The sequence below is a fragment of the Camelus bactrianus genome, chromosome 3, assembly GCF_048773025.1.
Source record: "Camelus bactrianus isolate YW-2024 breed Bactrian camel chromosome 3, ASM4877302v1, whole genome shotgun sequence".
Taxonomy (NCBI): domain Eukaryota; kingdom Metazoa; phylum Chordata; class Mammalia; order Artiodactyla; family Camelidae; genus Camelus; species Camelus bactrianus.
Window position 1 is genome coordinate 97,234,024 of NC_133541.1, and position 26,616 is coordinate 97,260,639.

At 50.0% G+C, this 26,616-nt stretch overlaps 1 protein-coding gene across 2 annotated transcripts in view; it reads right to left on the minus strand.

Annotated features, from left to right (window-relative positions):
- Positions 1 to 26,616, minus strand: part of SPOCK1 (SPARC (osteonectin), cwcv and kazal like domains proteoglycan 1) — a 470,868-nt gene that overhangs the window by 80,864 nt on the left and 363,388 nt on the right. For both annotated transcript variants that reach the window (XM_074360727.1, XM_074360729.1), the window contains one exon: positions 735 to 849. In XM_074360727.1, coding sequence (XP_074216828.1) covers positions 735 to 849 — 115 coding nt within the window. The remainder of the gene's footprint in view (positions 1 to 734; positions 850 to 26,616) is intronic.

A 26,616-nucleotide genomic window follows, 5' to 3' on the forward strand; every position in this document is an offset into this window, starting at 1 on the left:
AGATGTCCAACATTTTCCATGGAACAGCCAGATCCAGCTGCAAAAGCCCAGCTCCACGAAGGCCAATGCAAACTTCCATCTTGGGTCTCATTACAGAAGGCTCAAAAAGGGGCTAAGACCAGTGGGATAAAACTACTTTCTCCATCATGAAGACACCAGGATAAGCCCACCCTTTCCTGCCCTGCTCAGCCATGAGACACCAAGTCCCCTGAGGAGGTTTCTTTTCATCTGCCCTGGCTCTGTGCCGCATGCCAAGCAGAATATATTAATAAAGAAATGCTTTTCGGGGGGCGGGGGACACTCTCCACCATTGTGACATCTCTGCAGTCTCTGTTTTGAAATCCGGCCTTGAGAAGTTCAAAGGATTTAGAGATTAGAGTTCATAGAAGACCAAGATGCACCCCTCAGCAGGCCTAGTCTGACCGCGGAAACCTTGCTCTCCCCATACGAGAGCCAGCGTGACCTCTGAAAGAAACTAGTGCCTGTCTTGGTCTAACAGAACCTCATTCAGAGACTCTCAGTTCATCCTTTTCTATTTAATGGAGGCGGAAGGGAGCTTAGTTTGGAGTTCCTAAACAAGATGGAGTGCCCGCCAAGTGCGCCCACCTCACCGGCCTGGGTAGAACAGCTCTGTTACAGCCCAGGTCCCTGGCGTGTGCGGCGGAGCCAGGCCTCATCAGGCCACCCCGACCCCCCAGCCCTCTGTCAGGGGGTCTCCTGCGATGCCCACTCACCATTCTTCTCTGCCCTGGATTTTGGTGGCTCAGGCTCCGGGAGACAGGGACAGGGCCCATCGCAGAGGGTGGTGAGGCTTCTCCCAGTAGAACAAGCATGGAACTCCAACTTGCACTGCAAAAGACAGACAGAACAAGCCTTACGAATACTGCCTGGCAGACCCCTCCTCGGCTTCCCCAGGACACAGCCAGCACCCTTCTAACCACAGAACCAAAGGCAGAGAACGGAGGAGTCTATCTCTGTTGGAGGACTGAATTACACAAGACTAAATGAGAAATGGACTTTTATGTTTCCCCCACTGCACAGGATAATGTCTAAAAGCACCCCACGAGAGGCTAACTTCAATAAATGGTAAAGTCAACTGTAACAGTGTATACAAGTGTTAGTACAAAACTGAACGTCTGTGGAGTCCCATAAGGTCCACAAAGGCCCCCACTTTCCAGCAGAAGGCTGCTCTGCCATGTACCCCTACCAGAGGAGCTGCCTATGCAGCACCTGCCTCCGGTCTCTCCCAGCTGCCCGCACTCTGCCCGGGAAGGAAGAGCAACCACTTATTAAGTTTGGATGGTGGATGCAAGTGAGGAGTGAATGCCTTTGCTTCAACCATCCCAAACCTAAGTTTTACACAGTCTTTCTGCCCAGAGGATGCTTGTGATTATCTAACCAGCCTGGGACTCGGTGGAAACATTCACCAAATTCTAGGATTCAATATTAGAAGCCCCCAAACCACACATCCTCTTGCCAACCCCTTCGTCTGTGACAGTGGTAGTATTTTGGCTACTCTCTGCCAGCTCTTTACTCTTAAGTCTGAACTAGTCCAGAACATGAGGGAAAGAAGGATGCTATTGATAGATGCAAAAGACCACAACAATGAACGGCATTTTATTTCTACGTTGTGAAATAAGAAATGGAGACTTAGAGGCTACGCAGCTGGTGACAGACCATGACACTCACAGTCCAGGATTCCAAGCCCTGTTTGGCTGACCCCAGGGCTGAGCACTGAGTGGTCCCACATCACTGTTCCCAGCACGGGGAGGGCCCGAGAGCACTCAGCCTGCACTGTACTCTGAGAGAGGCGAATTATGCAACTTTGCTATTGGTCTGGGTCTGAGTTGCCTGATAGTCCCCTCCCTTTTTTACCTGTAAAATTCTCTAGATCAAGGCCTGTGTGTAATCAGCCTTCTGCAAAGGCCCACGGGCCCAGAACCATGTTGGGGATCTGCTGGAGGTTCAAAGGAAGGGGAGATAGGCAATAGCGAGGGGGCACCCACTGTGTGTGCAGCTCTTATCGGTGCCACGGGGAATCTTTCAAAGGGAAGAAAAGAGGAGATACGGTCCTTGCCCTTGGAAAACACAAATGCATCCCTTTGAAAAAGGCCACTAGCATTTGCAAAGCAACCCATGAGCGCAGATGAATACCGCCTCCTTGTGAGAGGACAGCCTATTCAGTCCCTGAACTGGCGGAGAGAGGGCTTTCAACCCAGATGTACTGGAGCCACTCTTGTGTAACTCCCACTGTCACCCACATAGCTGCCGGCTACCCTTGCAGAGACAGCAACAGATAAGCCGACAGGGTGCTGACTTTCACGTGATGTAAAACTCCCTTTTGACAACATTGTGGGGTGTCTGGTAAGTGCTCATCATGGTGGTAGGAGTCGGGGGATGGGTGGGGGAGCGTATGAAAGGAAGCCACAGCCTGGGCCACAAAAGTCAAGTAGCTCAGTGAGGAAGCAGAAAACGTGAGCCCTTATAAAGTCACGTGGATCTGAGTATGAGGGGAGGTGGGACGTATGTGGACGCAGCATCAAAGAGACCCCAGGCAGAGATGTGCCTGCAGACAGTCCAAATGATTGAAAGGTGGCCCAAGAGGCATGCCTGAAGGTGGCAGCTGGGCCACCAGTACAAGAAGCTTCTTTTCAAACTAACACAGCCTATGCACACACGCCCAGGGCTACCGTGGAGACCATTGCAGCCCCCCTCCCCACCTTCCTCCTCCTCCCCACCTCTCCTCCTCATCCTCCCGGGGTAGCTCTCCAGAACACTCCTCAGGCTCAGACTAGTGATTCTCAAACGACTTTCTCAACAGGATCCCTAAAGCTAATTTAGGGGGAAATAGATGTATTTTTTACATACAAATTTATTTTAGAAAGTCAAAATTAGTACAGTGACTTGCTCTAAAGCTTTGTAATACAGTGACTGCAACTGCCTGCTTATATGTGTGATAGATGGTAATTCTCTTCCCAAACGTTCTCTGGGCCCCCCAAAAGAAGAGTCTACACTGCTCAGTGTCCTGTGTCTTTGCAGCACAGCACCGCCCTGTGTGAAAGGTGATGTCCCCACCCTGGTGACAGTAGTCTTAGCCACTTGACTTGCTCTGGCCAGTAGATTGTGAGCAAGAGGGATGCAAGCCAGGTTTGAGTGGATGTTTTGGTTTCATTTCTTGCCCTTTTCCCTCTATTATGAAAATGACACGTGCCCAATAAGGGCTGCTCCTTCTGCCTGGGACCCAGATGGCAGAGGACATGGAACAGAGCTGAAGCTGACCCACAGCCGACAGGCAACGTGAACAAGGAGTAACGTTTGCTGTTGTGAGCCCTGATGTTTGGGGACTGCGTGCTACCACAGCAGAGATCAGTAAAAGGCGACTTCCTATGAGACTCTAAAGTACTGAACAGCAGGGAAAAGTCTTAGTCACTGTCTCTCCCTGGTATGATATGATACACACATACCCCCGGCACAGAGTAGACATTCAGTAAACAGCTGCTGAACGATACAGGCAGGAGAAAGGGTGGCCCTGTTCGCTCTGCAGTTCTAAACCTTGCCCTGGCCACCAGGAGGCACCAGTCTGCCTGCACTAGGAGTGTAGGTGCTGGAGCTTGGTTTCCAGATGCCCATCGCGAACCACCCTTCACCCACACCCCTCCTCGGTCCTCTCTGGGAGCTCCACATTTAGCACTCTGCCTTTCAGCCTCCCCCCTCATCTCAGTCCATCACTGGAGTTGGGATTCCTGTCCACTTGCTCCCCAGATGCCCAGAACAACTGTCCCCCTGAATGGCCTGCCTAGGGACTCCTGTGGGCTGTAATTCCAGTGACTCGGCATCCTCGGCCAGCCCTGCACCCCTCTCCTGCGGTCTCAGTCTGTGCGGGCGGCTGGGCCGCTCCCTCGACTCCAGGAAGATGCCACCAGAGAAAACAGTATTTATCTGCAGTGGTGAAAATGCATGTTTCAAGGGCACAGATCTGCTTTTTATCATCCAGAAGAATATGTGGCATTTAAATGAAGCTCAAAGGCTATAATTTCATTTTTTATAAAGCTCAAAATGCACTATTTGGAGATACACACGTAGATGGTAAAGGCTACTTTACAGGAGGGGGAAGGGTTGGCAAATACCATCAAGACAGGGGTTACCTCCAGAGGAGGCAGAGGATGGCGTCAGACAGGAGCCCCTAGAGGCATTGTGGGGAGTGGGGATGGTTTAGTGCACGAGGTGGGTGTTGGATTCTGAGGTTTGTTTTGTTAGTAGGCTTGGCAGTGTATAAATAATACATATGTGTCAAGTATTTTATGATAAAATATAAAACAAGAGTTGATAGGCTTGCATTAAGGTGACGACCAAGCTCTAACCGCATCTCCCGAGGAAGCTCATTAGGAGGAATAAGGGAGAGCGTGTGTCTAGGGCGCCCTCTGGGGAGGGTGGGGAACCCTGAATTATCCACGGGCAGAAGCATGCTGAGGGCCCACGGCTCAGCCACCTCACACACGTCCCCTCCCCACGGCTCCTCTCCGCATCCTACCAGTGCTGTTACTACTCACCAGTCTCTCACCCCACCCCCTCCCCAGCTCCCAGCACACGAAGAGCAGATATGGAAGCTGAAAGGTGAGCACAGTGCCACTTTGCCCAGAGGAGACACGTAGCTCTCAAAGCACAGGGCTTCCACTCAACTGGGCTGTCCAGCATGCCTGGGACCTTCACACCACGGAGAGGCCTCCAACTCCCTCTCCCAACATGCAGGGAACAGAGATCCAGGAAATCCTGGTCTGCTTACCCGAGGATCGCAGGTAGAGATAACACACAGACCTGGCTGGACCTGGAGGAAGCGTGCCCTGGTCTGTGCACACAGAGATTTTGGAACCACAAGGCAGGTATGCTGCCCCTTGAGTGTAGACCGACCAAGAGAACAAAAGCCAAGAGAAGAGGAGGCGCCCACGTGGCTGGGCCAATGCACGGATTCTGCTCCTTGCTGTGAAATGTGCACCTGATCCAAGAGCCACTGGGTTCCCACCAATCAGGACACAGGCAGCTTTCCTGGGAAAGGGGCAGTGAGCAGCAGAGAGCAAGACAGTAAAAGGATCCTGCCAGGAAGATAAGAAGAGGGAGAAACAAATGTCCCCCAACCCCACAGGGACATCACTGGCCCCACCTCACTTCAAGACCAAATGATAAAGCTTCAGAACTCCCACACATTGTTCTCAGAGCAGGAGGGGAGAACTGACAAAACTGAGGATGCTGAGCTCTTTGCAGTAAGGACTGCCTCAGACAGCACATATCCACTTCCTCCACGTGTGCCCCACAGGTCCTGAGGACCCAGGCAGCCAGCTGGCACCCCACCCTGCCCCACCTGGGCTGTCGTCCTGCATCAGAACAGGGTCTGCAGAGCTCCAGGAGACACAGGGTGGAGTGTGAGCCTGCCTCTTAGAGTCCACAGCCTGGAAGGAGACTTGAAAAACAAACTAAAAATGACATTCTTGGGACACCCAGAACTCCTCATTTTAAGGGAAAAAATGGCATTGGGTGGATGAAAGAGAAAGAAACAGGTCTAAACAAAGCTTTTGCGTGTGGAGAGGAGAGCCACTCAACTGCTCAAAGGTCGCCAAGAGCACGGGTGCCCCCTGGAGCTCATCCCTCACACGGGGAGAGAGTCACGGAGCAATCCATATGGAGGTCCCACCAGACGGTCGCTGCGGCCCCTGGGGGAGAGCCCTCCACGCCCCGGCCAATGCCAGGAGCTGGTCTAAGCAGAGAGGAACTACTGCTGTTCTGCCCCCACTCTCCCTCTGGAAGGGAAAGCTTGACATCTCGTGCTCTGAGTTGAATTCTGTCCCTCATGTTGGACTCTCGGTGTCTGAGACTGTGGCGTATTTAGAAAAAGGGTCTTGACAGAGATAATTAAGTTAAAATGAAGTCATTAGAATGGGCCCTAATTCAGTATGACTGGCATGCTTGTAAGAAGGGGAAATTTGGATAGAGACAGACACTCGCATGGAGGGAGGAGGATGTGAAGAGTCCCAGGGTGAAGAGGACCATCTACTAGAAATGCCTGAGGCTGCCAGTAGCTGGAAGAGGCAAGAGACGGCTTCTCTCTCGCAGCCTCAGATGGAACCAACCTTGCCCACGCCCTGATTTCATTCTCTGCCTCCAGGACTGTGAGACGATGAAATTCCGTTGTCTAAGCCACCCAACCTGTGGTCCTCTGGTACAGCTGCCCTAGGAAACAAGTATATCTCCCACCCAGATCTGCAAAAAGAGACAGTCTCCAAGGCTTGCAGCACCTTGTCATAGGTTTATAAAGCACAGGTCTTTGCTCCAAGATAGCTTAATTCTCCTAAAAAGAAAGAAAGTAACATGGAACGGCCGCCTTGGGATATGGGCAGTTGGACACAAAGAATTTGCCCAATGTATGGGCTAAGATTTGTGCCCAGAAAAGAGGAAGCATGGAGACTTCAAGGCTTTGAATTGATTTTATGATAAAGCAGTTAAATGAATAATTAGCCATGACCACTGAAAGGGGGAGAGTGGAAGAAGTGAGAAATAAGTTAAGGACTTTAAAGACAGTACTGGAACCCGTATTCATATGAAGACAAATATAAAAATAAACACACACCCCCACAGCTTCTAGACCCCTCTGGACCTGCCGGAACAGAAAAGCCTTCCCCAACCATCACAGAAACAGAGAAGACAGAAGAAGAGCCAGAGATTTCACAAATGGGCAGAAATCTTCAAAATGTTGACCTACTTAAAAATAAATGCTCTAGCAGATTTCCCAACCAATCTTCCCTTCCGTTTTGCATAACACGCCAACACATCACAATGAGTGAATGTTTTCCCGCAAATGGCCAGTAAATCTCTCTCCTCTGTGATTTGTAAAGCACCTCTAATAACCTCTCTCTGGTTCACTGCTCACGCAGGTCTCCACCGAGCGTAGTCTCCACCACGTGGCACTCTTTCTGACGCCTCACAGCCTTTGGGTATTATTTTTAACATTTTACTTAAATTGCTTTCTCCACTGTATTTCATCAACCGATCTTCTATTTTTAAACCAGACTGTTGACAGTTCACAGTTGACAATTTTGTTCACAGTTGATGAATTCTGATTTGTTTTTATTCCCTAAAAATCATGTCAAGGAAGGGGTGGGGGCAGATAATCTCACAGCTCTGCTGGCTTTTGTAACTGGGCGCCAAGTGAGCGACTGCTGACAACACACGTTAGCCCTGGGACCAGGAACAGGCGTCTGTCTGCCCAGGGCTTGAGTGTCTCTACGGTCATCTGGAGGGAGCACAGAGGAGAAACAAAGGAAGGAGCTCTGGTCTTATTCAGAGATTGTGTGTTCCTTTTCACATTCCACAAATATTTACTGAGTGCCCAGTGTGGGCTGGGCCCCATTCTAGGCTCTGTTCTCATGCAGCAGGTGCTGATGAGGGCTGTGAGGACCACAATGGAGAATAAGGCACAGAGAGTAATGGGGAGGGGGCGGGACATTATACAGGTGACCAGGATATCTTCTGGCAGGATGATATCTGTGCAGGGAACAGAATAAAGTGAGCCATGCAGCTATCTGAGGAAAGAGGTTCCAGGCAAAGGGAAGTGCAAAGGCCCTGAGGTAGAAGATGCTGACTGCACTTGGGAAGTAGTCCCGAAACCAACGTGGCTGGAGAGGAGTGAGCGGTGGGGAGAGGGGAAGAGATCAGCTCAATAGGCCTGATGGTCAGTCTTCTGAAGAAGCCCTGTGTATGTCCAGGCTCAGCCTTTAGATCTCATTCTCCATCTCTCTTTCTCTCACAACACACACACACACACACACACACACACACACACACACACACTTTTCTTTTCTCAAGTAAGCGTTCCAAAGTAGGAAGAAGCTTAAACTTTAAAATCAAGTTGCTAAAATTTTGTTTTTTTAAAAGTTCTTCTTTATGGAAGAATGCCAGCCAAATAAATTTAGAAGAAATGTTAAAATTTGAAAACCACCATTTTGCAACCCCCTCTATGTAATAATTGAGTCAGGAAGGAATCATTTGATGTTTGCTAAAAATATTGGGTGAAAATTACTGGGGAACAGGACATTCACATAGCCTTGAAGTGTCACCCTCATTGGGTACCTCATTAAAAGAGGAAAATGGACATTTTCAATAAATATTTGGCAGTCACCCCTTAACAAAGGGACCAAGGGGCCAAATGAGTGCAGCCAGTAGTGGGACCACATGGCATGTGTCTCCTGAAGTGCCTCAAAAGGGAGTAATGATAGAGCCTTTGAAGGATCAGTGCCAAAAATGCTTAGCTTGAAGCTGTTCATTAGAAACCAAAGCCAACATTGAGGACGTTTTATAAGACAACTGCCTGAATGGCTCAAAACCTAAAACAAACACGAAAATCCCTGGAGTGAGCGGGTTGTTGTTCTAGAAGACATTAAATAGACGAAACAAATGCAATGAGTGAGACTTGATTGGTTCTTGAATAATAATAATTATACGAAGCTATAAAAAGGCATTCTGGGGAAAACATTGTGATTGTAATGTGGATTATATATTAGGTGATGCTGAATTATTGCCCTCGGAGGTGTAATAACACCTACTAAGGTGATCGTACAGGAGAATGTCTGTTTTCTTCTCTAAGGGGTGAGACGTCACAATGTCTACAAATTACCTGTAAATGGTTCAAGGGAAAATTGCACATGTATATATATAGAGAGAGGAAATGCTGCAAAGTGTTAATAACTGTCAAACCTCGGTGATGGGTATATGAGTATTCACCGCAATATTCCTTAAACTCTTCCATACGTTTCCTAATTACTAAACCCATCTCTAGGGGAAAGCAAATAGAGCTTGCTTTGCCCGGCGGTGCTAGAATTCTTCGCAGAAACCACGCCTATTTGTTCCCCTGAACTGCTCCCTCCCTAGTGTGCGGCCACCATCTACTACACTGACTTTTTCCTCTTGTGCTTCCCCGCTAGGGGGCAAGCAGTGAGGCTCCTACACTGCTGCCCAAAGGACCCGGCCTGGAACGGCGAAGAACCAGACTTCCACAAGGATTTGTCAGACAAATGAATGAGGCTGTCCTGAAGCACAAACTATCTCCATAGACTTAAGCAGCTCCCTGCAGTGAGAGGCTTGGCAAGGCACCCTGAACTGCAGCATTTTAGGTCTTGCAAAGCCGCTCTTCCATGCTGCACAGGGGGACACTGAGGCTGGACGAAGACGGGCATCTTGCCTGAGGTCGCTCTCAGCTGCTGCTGACCTCCTCTCAGCCCCAGCACACAGCAAGTATTAACACGTGCCCGCTTATTTATAGGATGCACCTCACATAACACTAGGTGAGAGCTGCTGTTGGTTTTACAGGTGAGGAAACTGAAACCTCGAGAAAGCAAATGACTGCCTCTAGGTAGTCAGGCTTTTTTGGGCAGATTTCATTTTTAGTCTGGATCATTCAGCCTCCCGCTCGTCAGCTGCTGTGTGTGGTGACTCACAGACTTCTCCATGGCGAGGGGCCTGGTTAAGCCTTTCCAGGCATCCCAGGAGGGCTGGATGAAGAGGCAGAGGACAAGAGGAGGGAAGAACCAGAGCTGGGGAGCTGGAGGAAGGGGCTACCACCAGGCTGAGCTCTAGCAGGGAAATGAGCCACTGGCCACGTCTCCCTAAATTATGCCAAATGGAACCCTCACTCGTCAGCTGCATCACTGACAGTGATGTGACTCAAAGTCACTGTACATTGGTACAATTAGCTAAGATAACTTCCAGAAGTCAGGCTGGTTTGCCAACACACCTGGATATGGTGATGTGGGCACCTTTCCTTGGCCTCCAGGAGCTGAAGGTCGCAGGGGCCCCTACCCTGGAGGCGCACACGATTGCAGCTCTTCCGGGCTCACAAGAGTAACTGCTGAGCAGCATGGCAGGCGGGCTCTCCTCAGCAAAGCATTTCTGGGGCCTCAAACAAGAGATAAGGCCTTTGAAGTTGACTCCCATCTGATGGGAAGCCCCTTGAGAGCAAGAACTGGAGGCTGGTCATGCTCACCCCCCCCCCCAGGGCCAGACTGAAGCCCCACACCTCAAAAGTGGGTAGAAAGGGCTTGCTGAAAAAATTAAGGAACGAATCATCCCCCCAGCACCTCTTGGGGATCAGGGACCACCACTCTCATTTTACAGATAAGAACAAACACAGGTCAGGAAGAGAGAACACAAAAAAGAATGAAAGGAGGAGAGGGGAAGAGAAGACAGCAGGAGAGGTGGCGAGGCAGAAGGAGAGATGGGAGCGAAGTGAGGAGAAATATGGGGAGGAGGATGGGGGCGACGCTGCAGGTGCAGGAAGAAGCAGAAGCCCTCCCGGAGAGACTCCAGGAAGTGCGAGGGGCGGCAGGAGCAGGGCCTCCTTCACAGTCTCTTGCCCAGCCCGGGTGTGTGGGCGCAGGCAGCGCCAGGAGAAAGGAAGTCTTCCGAGGCGCTGACACCTGCTTAAAATAAAACCTTTCCATGGCTAGCAGTGCCCTGGGGATGCCTGTCTCTCTGGCTCTCCAGCTTCCTTGGGGGCTGTGCCCGTGCTAAGCATCTTCTCCCAGCTGGCCATCCCCCTGCATGGCTGAGGCGGAGTCCCGACAGGACTCATGGGAGGGGGCAGGCGAGTCGAGGTGGCATCTGATTTCCATGACTGTCACCTCTCAGGCTGTGACAAGGAAGAGGAGAGGCTTCTGCCCTGGGTCTACCTGCCTCTCTCACTGTAAATCTAGCAGGGGATCTGACACTCAGGGCTCCACTGCTTACTGGAGGTGACCACCGGGGCAACTGGCACAACCTGTCCAAGTCTCCCTTTCCTTATCACTCAATAAAGAGAATCCCTCGTGCAGCTGTCAGGAGAGCAGAAAGGACAAGCCAGGGATCCTTCGCACTGGCAGTACTGCTGACACACGGGAGACAATAAATCTCCATCCCTTCCTCCAGCCCTCCCAGCCCTGCCTCTAGCCCTCCTGGCCTGCAGTAGCTTCTCCACACCCCAGTGATCTCTGTCAAATGCAAATGTGTTTGTGATGTTCCAGCCCAGCTTACACCCACTCCTTGTTCCCTGTCACCCTTAGATAAGAACAGAAATTTGAGCCCAGCAGAAAAGGCCCCTGGTGATCTACGGCCCACAATCCTTCCACCCTCCTCCCTTGCCTTCCCTCCCAAACCTGCCCCTCTGCTCCAGAGTACAGACCCCCATGTGGACAACACATGCTCCACCTCAGCCCCTCCTTCCCCACACCTTGCTCTGTCTGCAGCCCCCCATGGAGCCTGTGGACGGTGGCCCCCAAGGCTCCCAACACCTGTGACTACCTCACCCCAACACCTGCCCTGTGCTGCAAGGGCTGCTTTCTCATCGGTCTCTCTCGTGAGCTCCACAAATCAGATGTTTTCATTCACTTGTTTAACCCCAGTGCTGAACAGACCATCTGAGAAACAACAGGTACTAAATAATGAACTCATCTACAAAACAGAAACAGTCTCACAGACATAGTAAACAAACTTATGGTTACCAGTGGGGAAAGGGGGTGGGAAGGGATAAAGTGGCAGTTTGAGATGTACATATACTAACTACTAGATATAAAACAGATAAACAAGTTTCTGCTTAATAGCACAGGGAACCATATTCAATATCTTACAGTAACTTACAATGAAAAAGAATGTGAAAACGAACGTATGTATGTGTATGTATGATGAACAGTGTGCTGTATACCAGAAATTGACACAACATTGTAAACTGACTATATATCAATAAAAAATAAATAAAAATAAAAACTAAATAAACACTGGATGGATGAATAGATGCTCAGGCAGATGGATGGATGGATGGACCATCTCACTGCCTCCTGAGCAATTCCACACGGCCCTGGGGTCATCACTTGCAGTCAAGCTGCCTAAAGGAAGTCATCTCTCAACATACAACTCTGGGCATTGATGCTCCTCAGCCTCATGAGTGACATCCGGGCTCTTGGGTTCTACCGGAGGCAAAGCTCGGATGATTCCTTCTGCTACCTTGTGATTCTCCCCGCTTCCCGGGGAGTCAGACCAAAGATCCCCAAATACTGACACTTTCCTCACATGCTCACATCCTCATTTCTGAGGCCCGTCACCTCTGGTTCTGGTGCAGCTTCTCCAACTACAAGGGCTGCGCGTTCCTTCAATAGCTCTTCTCCGCCCTGCTCCCCAGTCCTGGCTTCACTCTGACGTTCCTCTCCCCCAGAGCCTTTCTCTTTTCCTATCGCAGCCTCCCCGCTCAGGCCAAGGTCCTCACAGGCGCCAAGCGCTCCTGCTCCAGCAGGACCCCCTGCTCCAGCCACATTTTCAGCCATCGCAGCCCCAGGCTGCTCCTCCTGCTGCCTCTGTCCCCCTGTTGTGTTCTTCCCCTTTCTGATTCAGCTGCCAGACTTCAAGGCTTCTGAGTCATATGTGTAGCCTTCAGAGTAAAGCTATGAACACAAAGTATATTTGTATTCTCCATGGTGCTGGGAGAAATGGATTATAAGGTCTTAATAATATGTATAATGTTCAGTTATATATAATATGCATAATATGTATAATGTTCAGTTAGTCGTGGAACCAGGCACTGTGCTAAAAGCTTTACCTACACTTCTTTTTTAAAAAAAATTTTTTATTGAAGTATAGTAGATTTACAATGTTGTGTTAGTTTCAAGTACAGAGCAAAGTGATTCAGTTATACACATACATATATATTCTTTTTCAGATTCTTTTCCATTACAGGTTATTATAAGATACTCAGTACAGTTCTCTGTGCTATACAGTGGAACCTTGTTGTTTATCTGTTCTATATACTGTGTATCTGTTAATCTCAAACTCCTAAGTTATCCATCCCCATCCTTTCGCCTTTGGTAACCCTAAGATTGTTTTCTATGTCTCTTACACTTTCTTCTTTAATTTTCACTCCAGCTTCTACAAGGTAAGAACTATTGTAACAGCCATCTTACATAGGAAGAAATGGAGGCTCAGAAACATTGTTTCATTATGGAAAACAGTATGGAGATTGCTCAAAAAACAAAAAACAGATTTACCATATGATCCAGCAATCCCACTCCTGGGCATATATACAGTGGGAACCTTAATTCAAAAAGACACATGCACCCCAATGTTCATAGCAGTACTATTTACAATAGCCAAGACAGTGAAGCAGCCTCAATGTTCATCAACAGATGACTGGGTAAAGAAATTGTGGTATATTTATACAATGGAATACTACTCAGCCATAAAAAAGAATAAAATAATGCCATTTGCAGCAGCATGGAGGAACCTGGAGATCATCATTCTAAGTGAAGTAAGTCAGAAAAAGAAAGAAAAATACCACATGATATCACTTATATGTGGGATCTTAAAAAAAAAAAGACGAACGAACTTATTTACAAAACAGAAACAGACTCACAGACATAGAAAATAGACTTACGGTTACTGGGGGAGAAGAGGGTGGGAAGTGATAAACTGCAACTTCAAAATTTGCAGATACTAACTAATATATATAAAAAACAGATAAACAACAAATTTCTTCTGTATAGCACATGGAATTATATTCAATATCTTATAGTTAGCCTATAATGAAAAAGAATATGAAAACAAATATATGTATGTATATGTATGACTGAAACATGCTATACACCAGAAATTGATACAACATTGTAAACTGACTATACTTCAATTAAAAAAAAAACGTTGTTTGCCTAGGGAAAGCCAGTTCTTGTTGCAGAGCCAGAGTTCATACCCAGGCTATCTGACTCTAAGGTATGTGTTCTTAAGACACTTATTATATGGTCTCATGTCTAGATGCTTACCAAGTTCAGAGCTGTGCTGACAATGGTCCATTTGGTCAGCCCATCCATGGTGCCTGCAGGAACCACTCTCTTACAAAGACAACTAAGTCACACAAACTGGGAGCATTCCCTGTGAAGTGCAGCAAGGCAGCCTGCCCCATAGGGTTAAACTATTCTGCATCTGGAAAGGCAGAAAGGCAGTGTCCCTCCCTAGTGTCTCTATAGGGCTCTTGGCATGATCCCACTGGACCGTGGGCTCCATGAAGGCAGGGATCTTGGACCTCTCCTTCCCTGCTGCCTCTCAGACACCTAAAGATGTGCCCAGCACATGAGGGACCCTTATTTGTTCAGTGAAAGAATAAAGAAACGGCATAATCAGCACACTCCCAAGCCCTGGCAGACCCATCACCAAAGAAATAATAAGCTTCTCAGAGAAACGAGGGAAGAAAGCAAGACATCTGACGTGGCTACAGCAGAGAAGGTCCTTCACCACCACGAAAAGCCTGGGAGGACCAAGTCACTCATGAGAAGGAAGGTCCAAGTGAGAAGTGTGTATCAGACCCACAACTGGGGAAGGCAGCCCAGTAAAGGCCTCTTCTGTGGCTTCCAATTAATTTTCTCCTGTTCTGAACTCCTGAGAATGTAGGCTTTGTAGGCCCTTAATCTTGTGGAGTTCAGACAATGGTGAAGTCACCTTTCTGTTCTGGTCCCCTCGACAGGAGGACACGCCGCCTCCAGTCCCAGAGCACCTCTAAGGGGTGGTCCCAGGGCGCCTTCCCGTGTTGTCTGCGTTTCTCCGTCATCACTGACACGCTGCAGAGACGGGCTCCTGCATCTTGGTTTCTGAGGGGACGACCCCTTGTAGGGCCTCTTCATAAAAACCCCTCTCTTCACTTAGATACAGAGACTCCACAGAGGAGGGAGAAGAAATACAGACAGAGAAAGAGGAGCAGATTTCTAGAGGGATAAAGCATCCAGTCTCATCCCCAGCAGCCACTGACATTCTGAAGAATGAGAAAACAGATGCCAACTAAGCTTATCCACCAGCTCCTTTCCCAAAGCTAACGTGTCTTGCCAAGGTCAGAAAAAGCCATTAACATCTCACCGTGGCCTCACAAGATAACCATCACCAACCACTTGGCCTCACTTTACCTCTGCTCTGCAGCCCAGTTTCTCCCCCCATCCTTTATTACCTGCTTGAGAAAATAAACTTCAAGTACCTTTCTAAAGAAAAGGCTGCTTATGTTCATAAGAGCCAGCAAAATAAAGCTACAGGTAAAGGTGACCAAAAATGCCAAAGCAGACTTTAACCAAGTGCAACAAGATTAAGGTGATATTTAAAAAAATGAAACATTAACTTAAACTTTGAATTGCTGCCTGATTTTAGTGCTTAGAGATGAAAGCCCCCAGAGTGCTGAATGAAAAAGCCGTAAACTCAAAGAGGGTTTTCTTTGCTCGGCATCGCCTCTGTGAAAAATACATTTAAGTCATAAAATGCCCTTGCAAGGGTTTATTCTCTGAAACTGGTGAGGGCTGGACAAAGGCTGTCATTTTCCCTTACTTTTGCTTACATAGTTCCCCTCCAATGAATCTCATCTCATTTCTCTAAAACCTGAGGAAAGGGGAACTACCTAAACCAGGTGTCCCCTGAGGATGACCCTTGTGACCATCCTGCCCCGGAGGCAAGCTTGAGCTGATGGTTCCTATGACTCGTCCCACAGCCAGAAATGTCCAAGTCCCATCACCCTTGGGGACCTCCTCTCCTTTTGTACTTTCCCGTGAGGCTGTAACTACAGCCCCAGTGATGCTGAGATGGCTGTGACTTGACACAGGCAAACTTATAAGGTAGGTGAGGTGCGGGCATCAGATACTGGAATATAGTACCTGGCTAACTTCTCCAGATGTACAGGGAGAGGCAGATCTGAGGGGGGACGCTCAGCCCTGGGGACAAAGGGAGCAGAGACATGCCTAGCACTTGCAAAAAGCTCTGTCTTGTGACGAGATGCCAGGACCCAACCAGGTGGGTGGGATGCTCAGGCAGGTAGATCCAAGCAGTGAGCAACTGACATGGGTCCAGACAGGAGGGGCAGGAACAGGGCCCCAGCTGAGGCAGGACGCCACTAGAAGTCCTCATGCAGAATGCAGGGGACGGTGAATTTAGATAAGTATGCAGGACCGTTATCCAAATGCTGAAGGAATGGGACACGAAAGAAGCCGTTGGTACAGCTTTTGAGGGTCAATCAGCCTTAGATTTCCACCCCCAGCTCTGTGTCCTTGGGCTCAGAACACGGCCAGGAAGGCCTCAGAGTCCGGGCTGGGCCTCAGTCTGCGGGAGTCTGAGCAAAGTGGTGCAGCTTCAAAGATCCGGGAGCTCATTACACACTCAGGCCTCAGCTCCAGACTCTACACAAGCCTTTCCTTCCACCAATTTCAGAGTGAGAAAGTTCAAACTAGTCTCCTCCCACCTGCCAAGCTTCTACTACTTGCATATTTTGATGTCAATCCAGAACCTGTGTTAATCAGGCCAAAACTTATTAATGAAGGCCAACTGTGATCTCCAGGAAACGAGCTGCTCTCCAGCTAGGATAATTTGTTTCATACAGTCGAGTGAGTTTTCAAACACTGTAACACTAAGCTCCGAGGTGGGGGGAACCTTGTGAACAAAACGGGCCAGCTCCTGTCTCACGACACGCGTTGTCAGATGTGGGCTCCCTCCCATTCCAAGCAATTCTGCACCACAAAGTGATAGCGCTCATGGTGCACACCCCCCACCCCATCATGTCGCTGCCACAGATAATTAAGCTCATCAATTATCTCCTTCCCTTTGCTGCCCGAGAAGGACACCACTTGTGAAGCTCCCAGGAAGCCCATATATTCAAATCCTCGGAACCACATTGCTCACTTCCCAGAAGAGCTGAGAGCTCACAGCAGACGCTCTAGAATGAGCCACCCCGGGTTCCAGTCCTCCTAGGCTCCAGACTTCCAAGCTATGGGAAAATTAGCTAATTTCCTAATTTGTAAAATTGCAGGGGGATGATAATAGTGAGCTCAGGAGACCTCTGTAATCCACTCATTCAACTGAAGTTTGCTGAGCAGCTACTGTGTGCCAGGCAGTGTTCTCGGTGCCAGGAATGCAGCAGGGAACAAAACAGGTACCCTGCCATCCTCCTGAAACTTACGTTCTAGAGAAGGAAGCCAGATACTGGGAAAGATCAATATGAAATGAAACGATGTGTACACAGCGCTTAGCACAATGCCAGACCTGAGTACGGGCTTGTGAGAGCGGGGAAACGTGGGCCATGCTTGGGTACACACCTCCCCCCTGCCTGTCCACGGAGGCGGGCCAGGCTGCCATCCCTCCAGGGCGGCAGGAGTGAACAACGATAGGGAAGAAGCTTGCTGGGGCTAGGGGTGAGGCAGTGTCACGGAGACAACAGAATCTGGGGACAGACAAACCCAGACTGAAATCCCAGCTTGGGCTTGCTCACTCTATGACCCTAAGCACTTCACGTAACCCCCTGAGGCTCAGTTTCTGCATCCGTAAAGTGGGGGTGATAGTGGCACCTGCCACCTTCAGTTGTGAGAATCAGCCAGGATTATGGTCAGGGCTCAGCCCCATGCCTGGCACAGCGTCAGCGCTCGTTCCCTCTGCCCACTGCCCTCCCTCAGCACTGATGTGGGCAGCTGGGCTGTGACAGTCCCTCCATCCCACTTCTGAGACTGTGCCCAGGGGCCTTGAGTCACTTCATTTGTCATCCACAAAAATGCCATAAATTCCATCCCCACCAGGCGGCTCTGCCCCCTACTACTTGGTAACGATAGCACTGAGCACACAGGTGTACCTTGAAGCTACAGAGGGGCCAGGGGTCGGCAAAGCTGGGGCAGCACATGGGCTGTAACTCCCCGTTCAACTCGGAGCCATGGCAGGCGGCCGCTCTCCCCTTCCTGCCAGGCTGTGAACTCCTGCAGGGCAGAGGCTCACCGTCTTGCCCCGAGCACCCCCTCAACCCCCAGATGGTGTGGGGACACAGAGAGTCCCTGAGGGATGGAAACAGCTGAAGCAGGACCAGGCCAAGGGGACATGGAGAAGCCACTGTTAGAAAGGCCCTTGTCACCCCGATTCTCCCACAAGAAGTTCTCTGTGAGCAGCATTAGTGAACACGAATGTTCTGCTAAAGACTCTGGAGGGCCACAGAGGAGAAAGTGACATCATGGGCCCCACACCTAAAGCAACCGGAAATCTCTACTAGATGCTTTGGTCTCCCCTAAACGTCCCTCTGCCCCTGCCGCTGACCCAGCCTCTCCTTCAGCTCTCCAGGCCAGGCCACCCTTCACTGGCTCCAGATGTTTCTCCTCTGGATCCTCATACTCATATCCCTCTAAGGAAGCAAGGGGTCCTTTTAGGGACCCACCATCTGCAGAGCACAAGGGATTAATACCAGGCCCATTAACTGTCCACCATCACACACACATTCTATATTTATTACAATTCTAATCAGAGCAAAGCAATAAAACTTGTGTAAAAAATAATAAAATTTCCTTGTATCTAAGAGACAACCCAACAGGTGACTCTAACAGAAGGGACTTTCAGGGCCCAGAGTGACAAACCACGGGCGGAGGTCACAGATCAGAGGGTTCCCTAAGGGGCACCTCTGAGACCATCCAGAACTGCCCCACCTGACTTCTCTACACACACAGGGCAGGCGACCGAGGACAGACCTATGAAGTGGACCTAACGGCAGCTATCAGAAAGGGCCCATAAGTTATGCAAGAAAGGAAAAACCAAGATTTAAATTTAGGGCCATGACAAACCACAGCTCTGAGGCATTTGGAGGCAGGGGCAAGAGAGTGACACTTCCCCAGGCAGAAGCTCAGCTCCAGCACAGTGACCCAACTCACCATCTGTAATGGGGGCCAAGTGCTGGCCGGGCCTCCCTCCGGCTTTCCCACACCAGGAGGAGGAGGAGGCTACCGATGAGAAGGCTGGGAGGACACAGTCTTAGAGAAAGAGGTGTGGAGGTGCTGGTGAACACTCCAGTGAGGAGAGAGACCCATACCTTTCACAAGGGAACAAAGAAAGATAAGGCAGAAATAAACGGCTCACTCCACTCCTGTTCACCCTGATAAAAGCAGACGTCCAATGATGATGACAATGATGGAAACATGAGGACAATAACTGCTATATGTCCATGAGGTTTGTGTCCATGAGGTCATTTGAACCTCACAACAAACCTCCAAGGTAAGCAAGCCTGGTGCTTAAAATATTTGCCAATCTGATGGGTGGAAAATTGCATCTAATAATCATTTCACCAATACAAACCCCTCCCTTCCTGTTCCCACAAGGCAGTGCCACTCAGGGCTGGGCAGTCAGACAGACCTCAGTCTAACCCCAGTTCAGCCACGTTCTAGGAAAGTCTGGTTCTTCCAGCCATAGACTGAATGCAATAATAATGCCTACATCAAGGGCTGCTACAGTTAAAGCAAATGAAATAAAAATGCTCATAAAATTGTTCAGCACAGGGACTCCCCATCTGGTCCTCCTCCCTCTTCCTCACTAAGAAGACCTCTGCATCCTCTCCCCAGGTTAACCTCTTTCCCGACAGCTGGTGACACCTGAGCCCCACTAAGGACCCAAAGAACTTCTGCCCGAACCCCTGGCTCCTCCCCTCTGCTCCTCTCCGCCATCTCTCCCCACACCCACACTCTGCCCAACCACAAAGTTTCTTTGTAAGGAAAAAAATAAACCAGCCCAAAGGTGATAAGGGGTCAAGGGCTATTCGTCCCCATCAGCCCCCATCCAAGTGCAGAAACTGGGCAGAGACCACCGCAGCGCCTCTGTCATCATTAGCTTTGTTGGACAGATGAAGAAAGTGAGACCCGGAGAACTCGTGTGATCTGTCCAAGGTTACCAGGAGAATACCAAGTAAAGCTGAGATCTGAGTCATGTTTTCTAAGTCCTAATCAAATGTTCTTATTGTGGAGCAAGCTGTCATCTCCCCAGCTGCTGGGGGAGTCCTTGTAGATATTTGTTGAAATGAATTAAAGCAGTATAATATGGATACACCGAGAAAAGCTTCCCAAAGAGAAATGGTCTGTTTTCCTTTCCGTCTCCACTGATTACCTGCAGCAGGACCAGAGGGCAGAAGGGTCACTGAGTGACCTCCCTTCTCCCCTCAGGTAAGAGTCACATCTGCAGGCTGAGCCTAGAAGGGCTGAGCAGTGCGGGGCTCCCCCCTCAGACCTCCGCTCCCCCCAGAGACCCTGAGTAGGTCCAGATAAGTCCTGACGCGTGAACTCAGACACGTCACCTCACCTCTTTGAGCTCCCACGTCTTCCTGCAGAAAACAGAGACCACCACGTGAGATGTCTAAGTGAGACCACAGAGGTCAAGCTCTTGGCCTGGGGCAGGACTCAACACGCAGTAGCCATTTCATCTTTATCGTCATCAGTCCCGTCATTATCACTGACATTGTCCTCCAGGTCATCACGTTCTTCTGAAAGAGGTTATCTCCCCTGAGATCTCCCATCCTCAAAATCCCTGCATCCTAAGGCCCCAGGATGGCAGGGAGGACTGGAGATTTTGCTTCTCTCTCACTGAATGGCACGGCTTGTGTGTCAGGGCAGGGGGACCGGGGAGCACTGTGACCCTGACATGCAGGAGAGGCTGGAGACAGAAGTGCAGCACCAGCTGGATCTTACAGGGGCCCAGAGAGGGCTCCCCAAGCCACACGGGAGGGAGAACACTGAGACATCTCCAAAAGGAGGTCAGGAAACAGGCAGAAAAAGAGGAAAAAAAAAAACCTCTGTCATCTGGGGAAACACATGAGTAGCTCTATTTAAGTGGAACCTCCCACCCAGGATTTCTAAGCTTACTGGTGCCCAGAAGTGTCTACCACCCTCCCATAAAAAACTCTGGGGTGGAAGTCAGGTAGCAGCTTCGAGACTCCGCTCGGACAATAACCTGACTTCATGGGTCTCAGTTTCCACACCTGTCAACGTTGTTAGAGGGTGGGAGTGGGGATCAGGAGAGGCTGGACTAGCTGGGTTCTAGGATTCCCTCCAACTCAAGTACACTGAGCCTTCACGAGCCGACAGAGCATCCTACCTCAAGGCTGATGTGGATTCCTCTCCGGGGAGGGGCTACATCTTCTATTTCTACAAAGCTTCCCAGGGAATATGACTGAAGTCTCCCCAAGCAGTGTTTTGCATCTGAATTCACGTCCCTGCCCCCTGCATATTTATTAGGAAAATTTAACTTCCTAACCCCACTGGTTTTATCCATGTGAGTGGGTGGCATGTTTTTCATTTCCTCAGCAATCTCTCATGGATTTGAAAAATGAGTAGTATCTGTCTCCTAGATGGGCTCACTTCTACTTTTGGATATAAATCACCTGATCAGCTTGCTTCAAGGCATTTATAAATAAAAACCAAAATTAATGGTATCAGGATGTCAGACCCATCAACCTCGTGAAGAAAGTGTGCTAATCCTCTCACCTCTCTTCCTACCCACCACCACCCCCATCTCTTGGGATGCCCTTAGTTTTTCAGGCCAAGCACTTTTGTTTTGGGGGGACTATGTGTTGAGAGATACACAAAGAAGTGGCAGGGTCATGGCCCTGCGCTCAGAGAGTTTCCAAGTAGACTAACAAATGAAACGACCAGCATGTTACACCAAATTGGCCACCATTACATGGTGGACCATGGCAAGTGACCTTAAGCTCTGTGAGGTTTGAGAGACAGAACACCTAGTGGGGAGAAGTCTTCTGGGTGGCCTTGCAACTTGGTGCAAGCTTCTGAGGTTGTGGAAAGAAGGAGGCATGTGGGAGACCAGGAACAAAGAAAGAGATTAGGAAGGAGGCTTAGAATTCAAATTGGAGCCTCATCTTGTTGTGAGGAGTAAGAAGCAGCTACTGCGTTTGCTCAAGCAGAGGAGAGGTCCAGTTCATGTGCCAGGAGGGGAGACCAGGATGACACTGACAGGGGCCAAGAGGAGGCATTGGAGAACTGGGGAGGGGACAGAAACGGGGAGGTAGCACAGACCTGCAGGCACAGGGAGAGGAGGGGAGGGTGTGTTCCCAACAGAGCCAACCCATCGCCACCCCTCCCTGGCCTCCCATCCCTCCCCTGTTCCTGCCCAAGAGCATCAGAGTCTTTGACTCTCCCTCTGCTTCAAACTGGAAGAACACAAAATCAAAAACCCTTAGAGCCACCCTGTCTCAACAGCGTCTTCTAATTCTCTGGGTAGCTGGGGAAGGCAAGGAGAAATGCCTTTAGGCTTCCAGACTCAAAACTGAAGGGAGAGCTGATATCTCATACTGAATGCACTAACCCTAGAGGCCAACGTGTTAATTCCCACGATGTGACCACCCTCCCCTCTCTCCCACACCTGCCACAACGTGACAGCCGAGGGCCTTCATGCCACTGACCAGAGGGCAGGAGGACACCAACAAGAGCTCCTGCACACCCAGGATCTGGAGGGCTGCGCTGCTGTCTCTCAGTGCCTTCTTAGTGACGTCGCCCAGCCAGACCTGCTTGTGACTTGAGTCACCAAGAAAATCAGGGGCTGACTTCAGGAAGCCATACAAAGCAGATGAAGCTTCAGAAAGGAAGCATTCTCCATTGAACCTGGACGTCTGCTCAACCTCCAAGACCCATTAGATGCATCAACTCATACTGAGACAAAAACCTCCAAACCTTCACTAATTTTTAGTAACAAGGTAAGTGCAGAAATTGAGGGTAGGCTTTTAAAAACCTTAGTTTCAAAACACGCTTTGTGAAGTCCTGGGTTAGAGGGCTTCGTAACTACAAAAAAAAACTCCACAGTTGGAGATGGAAGGAAGAAAGGAAAGATAAATACACCCTGGAAGTGAGCCAGGAATAGGACAGAGGCCGTCAGCAGGCTGGAGTGTTCCATTCCCCAAATAATCGGCTGGGATATAAGCATAGGATCTAACACCCAGATGCTAGACATTTTTTGCTTGCTGACTTAGATGAGAATCCACGGAGAAATGGAATGATGGAATCAACGTGGAGATGGTCCACCATTTAGAACAAGAGAAATGGGAGCAATACTTTCTCTAACAAAGCGTGCAATTCTCCTGCGAGACAGGATGCTAGTTTGAAGGTTCTATTTCAATGACAAAGGGTGGAGCTTGCCTCGAGAACAAAACAATTTTTTTGCAAAACAGCAATTTGAAGTTCATCCTTTTGTGAACAAAATTGCTGTGTAATTTCCAAACTTCTCACAGAGAAGCAATTAGCCAACAAACACCTCCAGGAGTCAGAAGACAAGGAAAGAAAGAGAAGAATCCCTGCTCTGTTCTCCCCACCCTCTCCAGCGTGCCTCTCCTGTCCTGGTCTGCAGGAGAGCATCTCACCTCCAGGCTCTGCCTCTAGCCATACCCAGGCGTTCCCCCCTGCGCTTGGCGGGCATCTGGCACACAGACATTAAGGGCCTGGGAACACTTGAATTTCCATGTTCAGTACCGCTCGCTGCCCAGCCGGCAGAAGTAAGTAGCAGCTAAGACTGCCAACTCTTCCAGGACAGGCACCGTGTCCAATGCATCACCACGCATGCCAAGTATGGGGACCAGAACTCTGCAAGCCCTTTTGCTGGCCAAAGGTAGTCAAAGATGAGAATCAGTCCAGTTCGGTTGCTACATGGGATCATCTTGAAAGCATGAAGCACCTCTCAAATGCTCCATGGTCCCCAAGCTGGGAGAGAAGAAGGTCGTGGCACAAACAGAATAGGGAGATTTTGTAAAAGGAAAAATCCCTTTGTTCCCCCGGGCTTCTAAGCTAGGGGCCTTGACAAGATGCAGCGTGATTCTCCTGAGACTCAGGCACCTGTAGTCATGAAGCGATTCCTCTTTCTTATGGTCCTCGCTGGCTCAGTTTCAGGTTCCAGCCTCCCCTCTCCCCCACCTCCTCATGAGCTTCTACAGCCTTGGAACTGAGCCAGGCCCAGGGGAAAAAGGCATCCCAAGAGCAATGGAAATTGGGTCACAGGTTCCCTTTCCCTGCTTCTGTGTTCAGGGGCCAAGAGGCACAGGGGAGCAGAGGGGCAGGAAGGGAGACACAGAGTGAAGATGGCCATATGGAGTGCAAAGAGGTATCTCACAAATCTGCTTCTTTGTGTGTCCAGGGACTCTGCCCTCAAACTTGGCCTCCTGGAGGTCATCTCCTCCTTCTTTCCCAGGACTATCCCTTGTCTACTCCATCTTTTCCTTCCACCAACATTTGCTGAGCACACTAGCTGCTAGGCAAGGGAGTAGGTTGCCAGGGATATAAAGTAACAGCTCTAGCAAAAGTGTCCAGACAGGCGCAGAAGAGACTCCCAAGGGTGACACTAAACTGAAAGGCTAAAACCCTTGCCCTGGCTGCAGCTGAGAAACAACCCCTTCATAAAACAGCGTCAACTCCAGGCAGCTAAATGGCCCAGGCTGTACTCAGAAAAACCCCGTGCACATTTCCACCGAGAGATGTGCCTGCCGGCAGCCCCTACATTCAGGTTTGGTTTCTGGGTAAGGCCAAATAAAAATAACAGTTCTGTGCACAGCCAGGTTTAATTTAACTGCTGGCTCTCCTTGGCTCCCAGGCTCTCTGAGCTTCCCTCCGCCTCAGCAATCCAAGTTTGCTCACTGTTGAAGAATCACGGGTCTGCTCTGAGCCCCCAACAGACAGCGCCTGCAGGCAGGGGCCTTGAATTGTTCACGTCCGTCATTCCCAGGACACAAAGCCCGGTGTGGTGGTGCACACCTGAGGAACAGTGAACCTAAGTTCATAAACCGCTTTCTCCAAGACTGAAAGCTCTTTGCATATGGAAGTTCACCTGTCCTAAGAGATTCTTTATTATATTTGCTCACAAAGCTACTCCATCCACTGAGACAAAATAGAAATCTCAAAGCGCTCAATCGTATCGGTCTTTATAGACACGATCAACTCACGTTTCCATTATTTTCCTGCCAAGTGCCACAGAGGGCCACACAAAGGCCTTCCTGATCTGTCCCTGCTCACCTTCCTGGCCCCCTCTCTCCCCTGTCCCCACCCACAGCCTTTCCATACATAGCTGCCTACTGACTCATTTCTCTGTGCCAGACACTGTGTGAGCCCCAGCCAAAAATAAATATGGCTCCAACTCCCAGATGCTCAGAGTTCACTGGGGAAGAGCGAGGCTAGTTAAATAATGTTACAAATACAAAATTAGATGGTACCTGCGGTGAAAGCCAAGAATAAAAGCTACAGCAGTGTTGCTGAGACCCACAACAAGCGGCTCTGACCAGCCCGAGGGCATCAGGGAAGGCACTCCTGAGGGAGTGAGGTAGGGGCTGAGGGCGGGAAGATGAGCGGGGCTCGCTACAGGTGTGTGAAGTGGCGCCCAGCAACCAGGGCTGGCCCCCCGTGTCCGTGCTTTTGCCTACACTGCTTTCTCCTCCGGGCACCCTTCCCATTTCTCTGACACACCTCAGCTAACACCTCCTCACGGGGCCCTCCCTGACTGCCCAGGTGAGGTCGACACCCTCCTGTGGTGCTCGGAACACAGCCACCTTTCTAGGCCACAGTTTGGGGCCCGAGCCCCTGGATGTGGGGTAGAGTCCCAGCCGATGAGGGGAGGCCCGGGGGAGGAGGAGGATCAGGAGCCATTCTGGCCACCTTGAACGTGGTATGTCAGTCAAGGAACAGCTCCCGCTGGCCACTCAAAAGGCACCCTGTAAATGCACCGTGCTACCGTGACTCACTGCCACTAGCCGGCAAAGCTGAGTACTTCACACTCTTCAGGCACTGACAAAAGACCCAAACTGTGTAGGTTTCTTCACCCATAAAACTGAGGACAGAACTGCTTCACCCGGGGCTGTCAGGGCAGACCGCACATCCCGAGAGCCAGGCCCTGCCTCCCAGTGAGAGGCTGGGTGGGGTCAGCTGTGGTTCTCCACGCTTCTCATCAGCTCTGATTCTCCCTAGGTTGACAGAAAGTTCATGGAGGAAAAAAGCCTGAGAAATTCCAAAGCAATACAGTAATACTGTTCTGAGTGACTGAAATAGCAGGTCAAGAAAAATGACAGCTACAGGGATAAAAATGTGGACCTACAAAACATGCAATCAGGGAAAGCTGTGGGCTGTGAAAACCAAGTAACCTCAGGAACCCTCCTTCCCTCCCTGCAGGAGCACTTCCCAACAGTACACAGAAATCTGGAGGGGTGGGCAGGAGAGAGGGAGAGGTGAGCCACCAAGGAGACTAGACTCAGGGAGCTGTCAGTGCTGTCAGCACCCAAGGCATGTGAAAGAAGCCCTCTGCGCATCTGACACAGTAACGGGGTGGTGTGGACAGGGTCCTCCCTGCGGGAGCCCGTGGCCCGCCCCGTCCTCAGCCTCCAGCTGTCTGCCGGGACCCCTGAAACCGCTCTGTCACATGCTCCGCTCATTTTCCGTGGGTGGGAGGGCTGTTTTCCACGGGTGGGCGGGTTCTCCACCCTTTCCACGTGGCTGTAATAAAATAATGACTTCTATCCAAGCCAAAACAAACAAATAAGAAAACAGGTTCCCATGACAACCACTTCTGAGCGAGGAGGCACTTGGGATGACACCACGCAGAGGCAGCGTCAGTGGGGTGTTCTGTGGTCCATGGAGAACCGGCCCTCCACTGCACCCCTAACACCCAGGCACCTGTTCAGAGCTCTGGGAAATGCCATGCTGGGTCCCTCCCATCACCAGGAGGGGAAAGGAAAGGTCTGCTGAAGGGCAGGAATGAATGCAGACACAACTGCCAAAGGACCATTTTCTCTACTCAGGAAAAGGGGCGGCTTGTGACAGGTGAAAA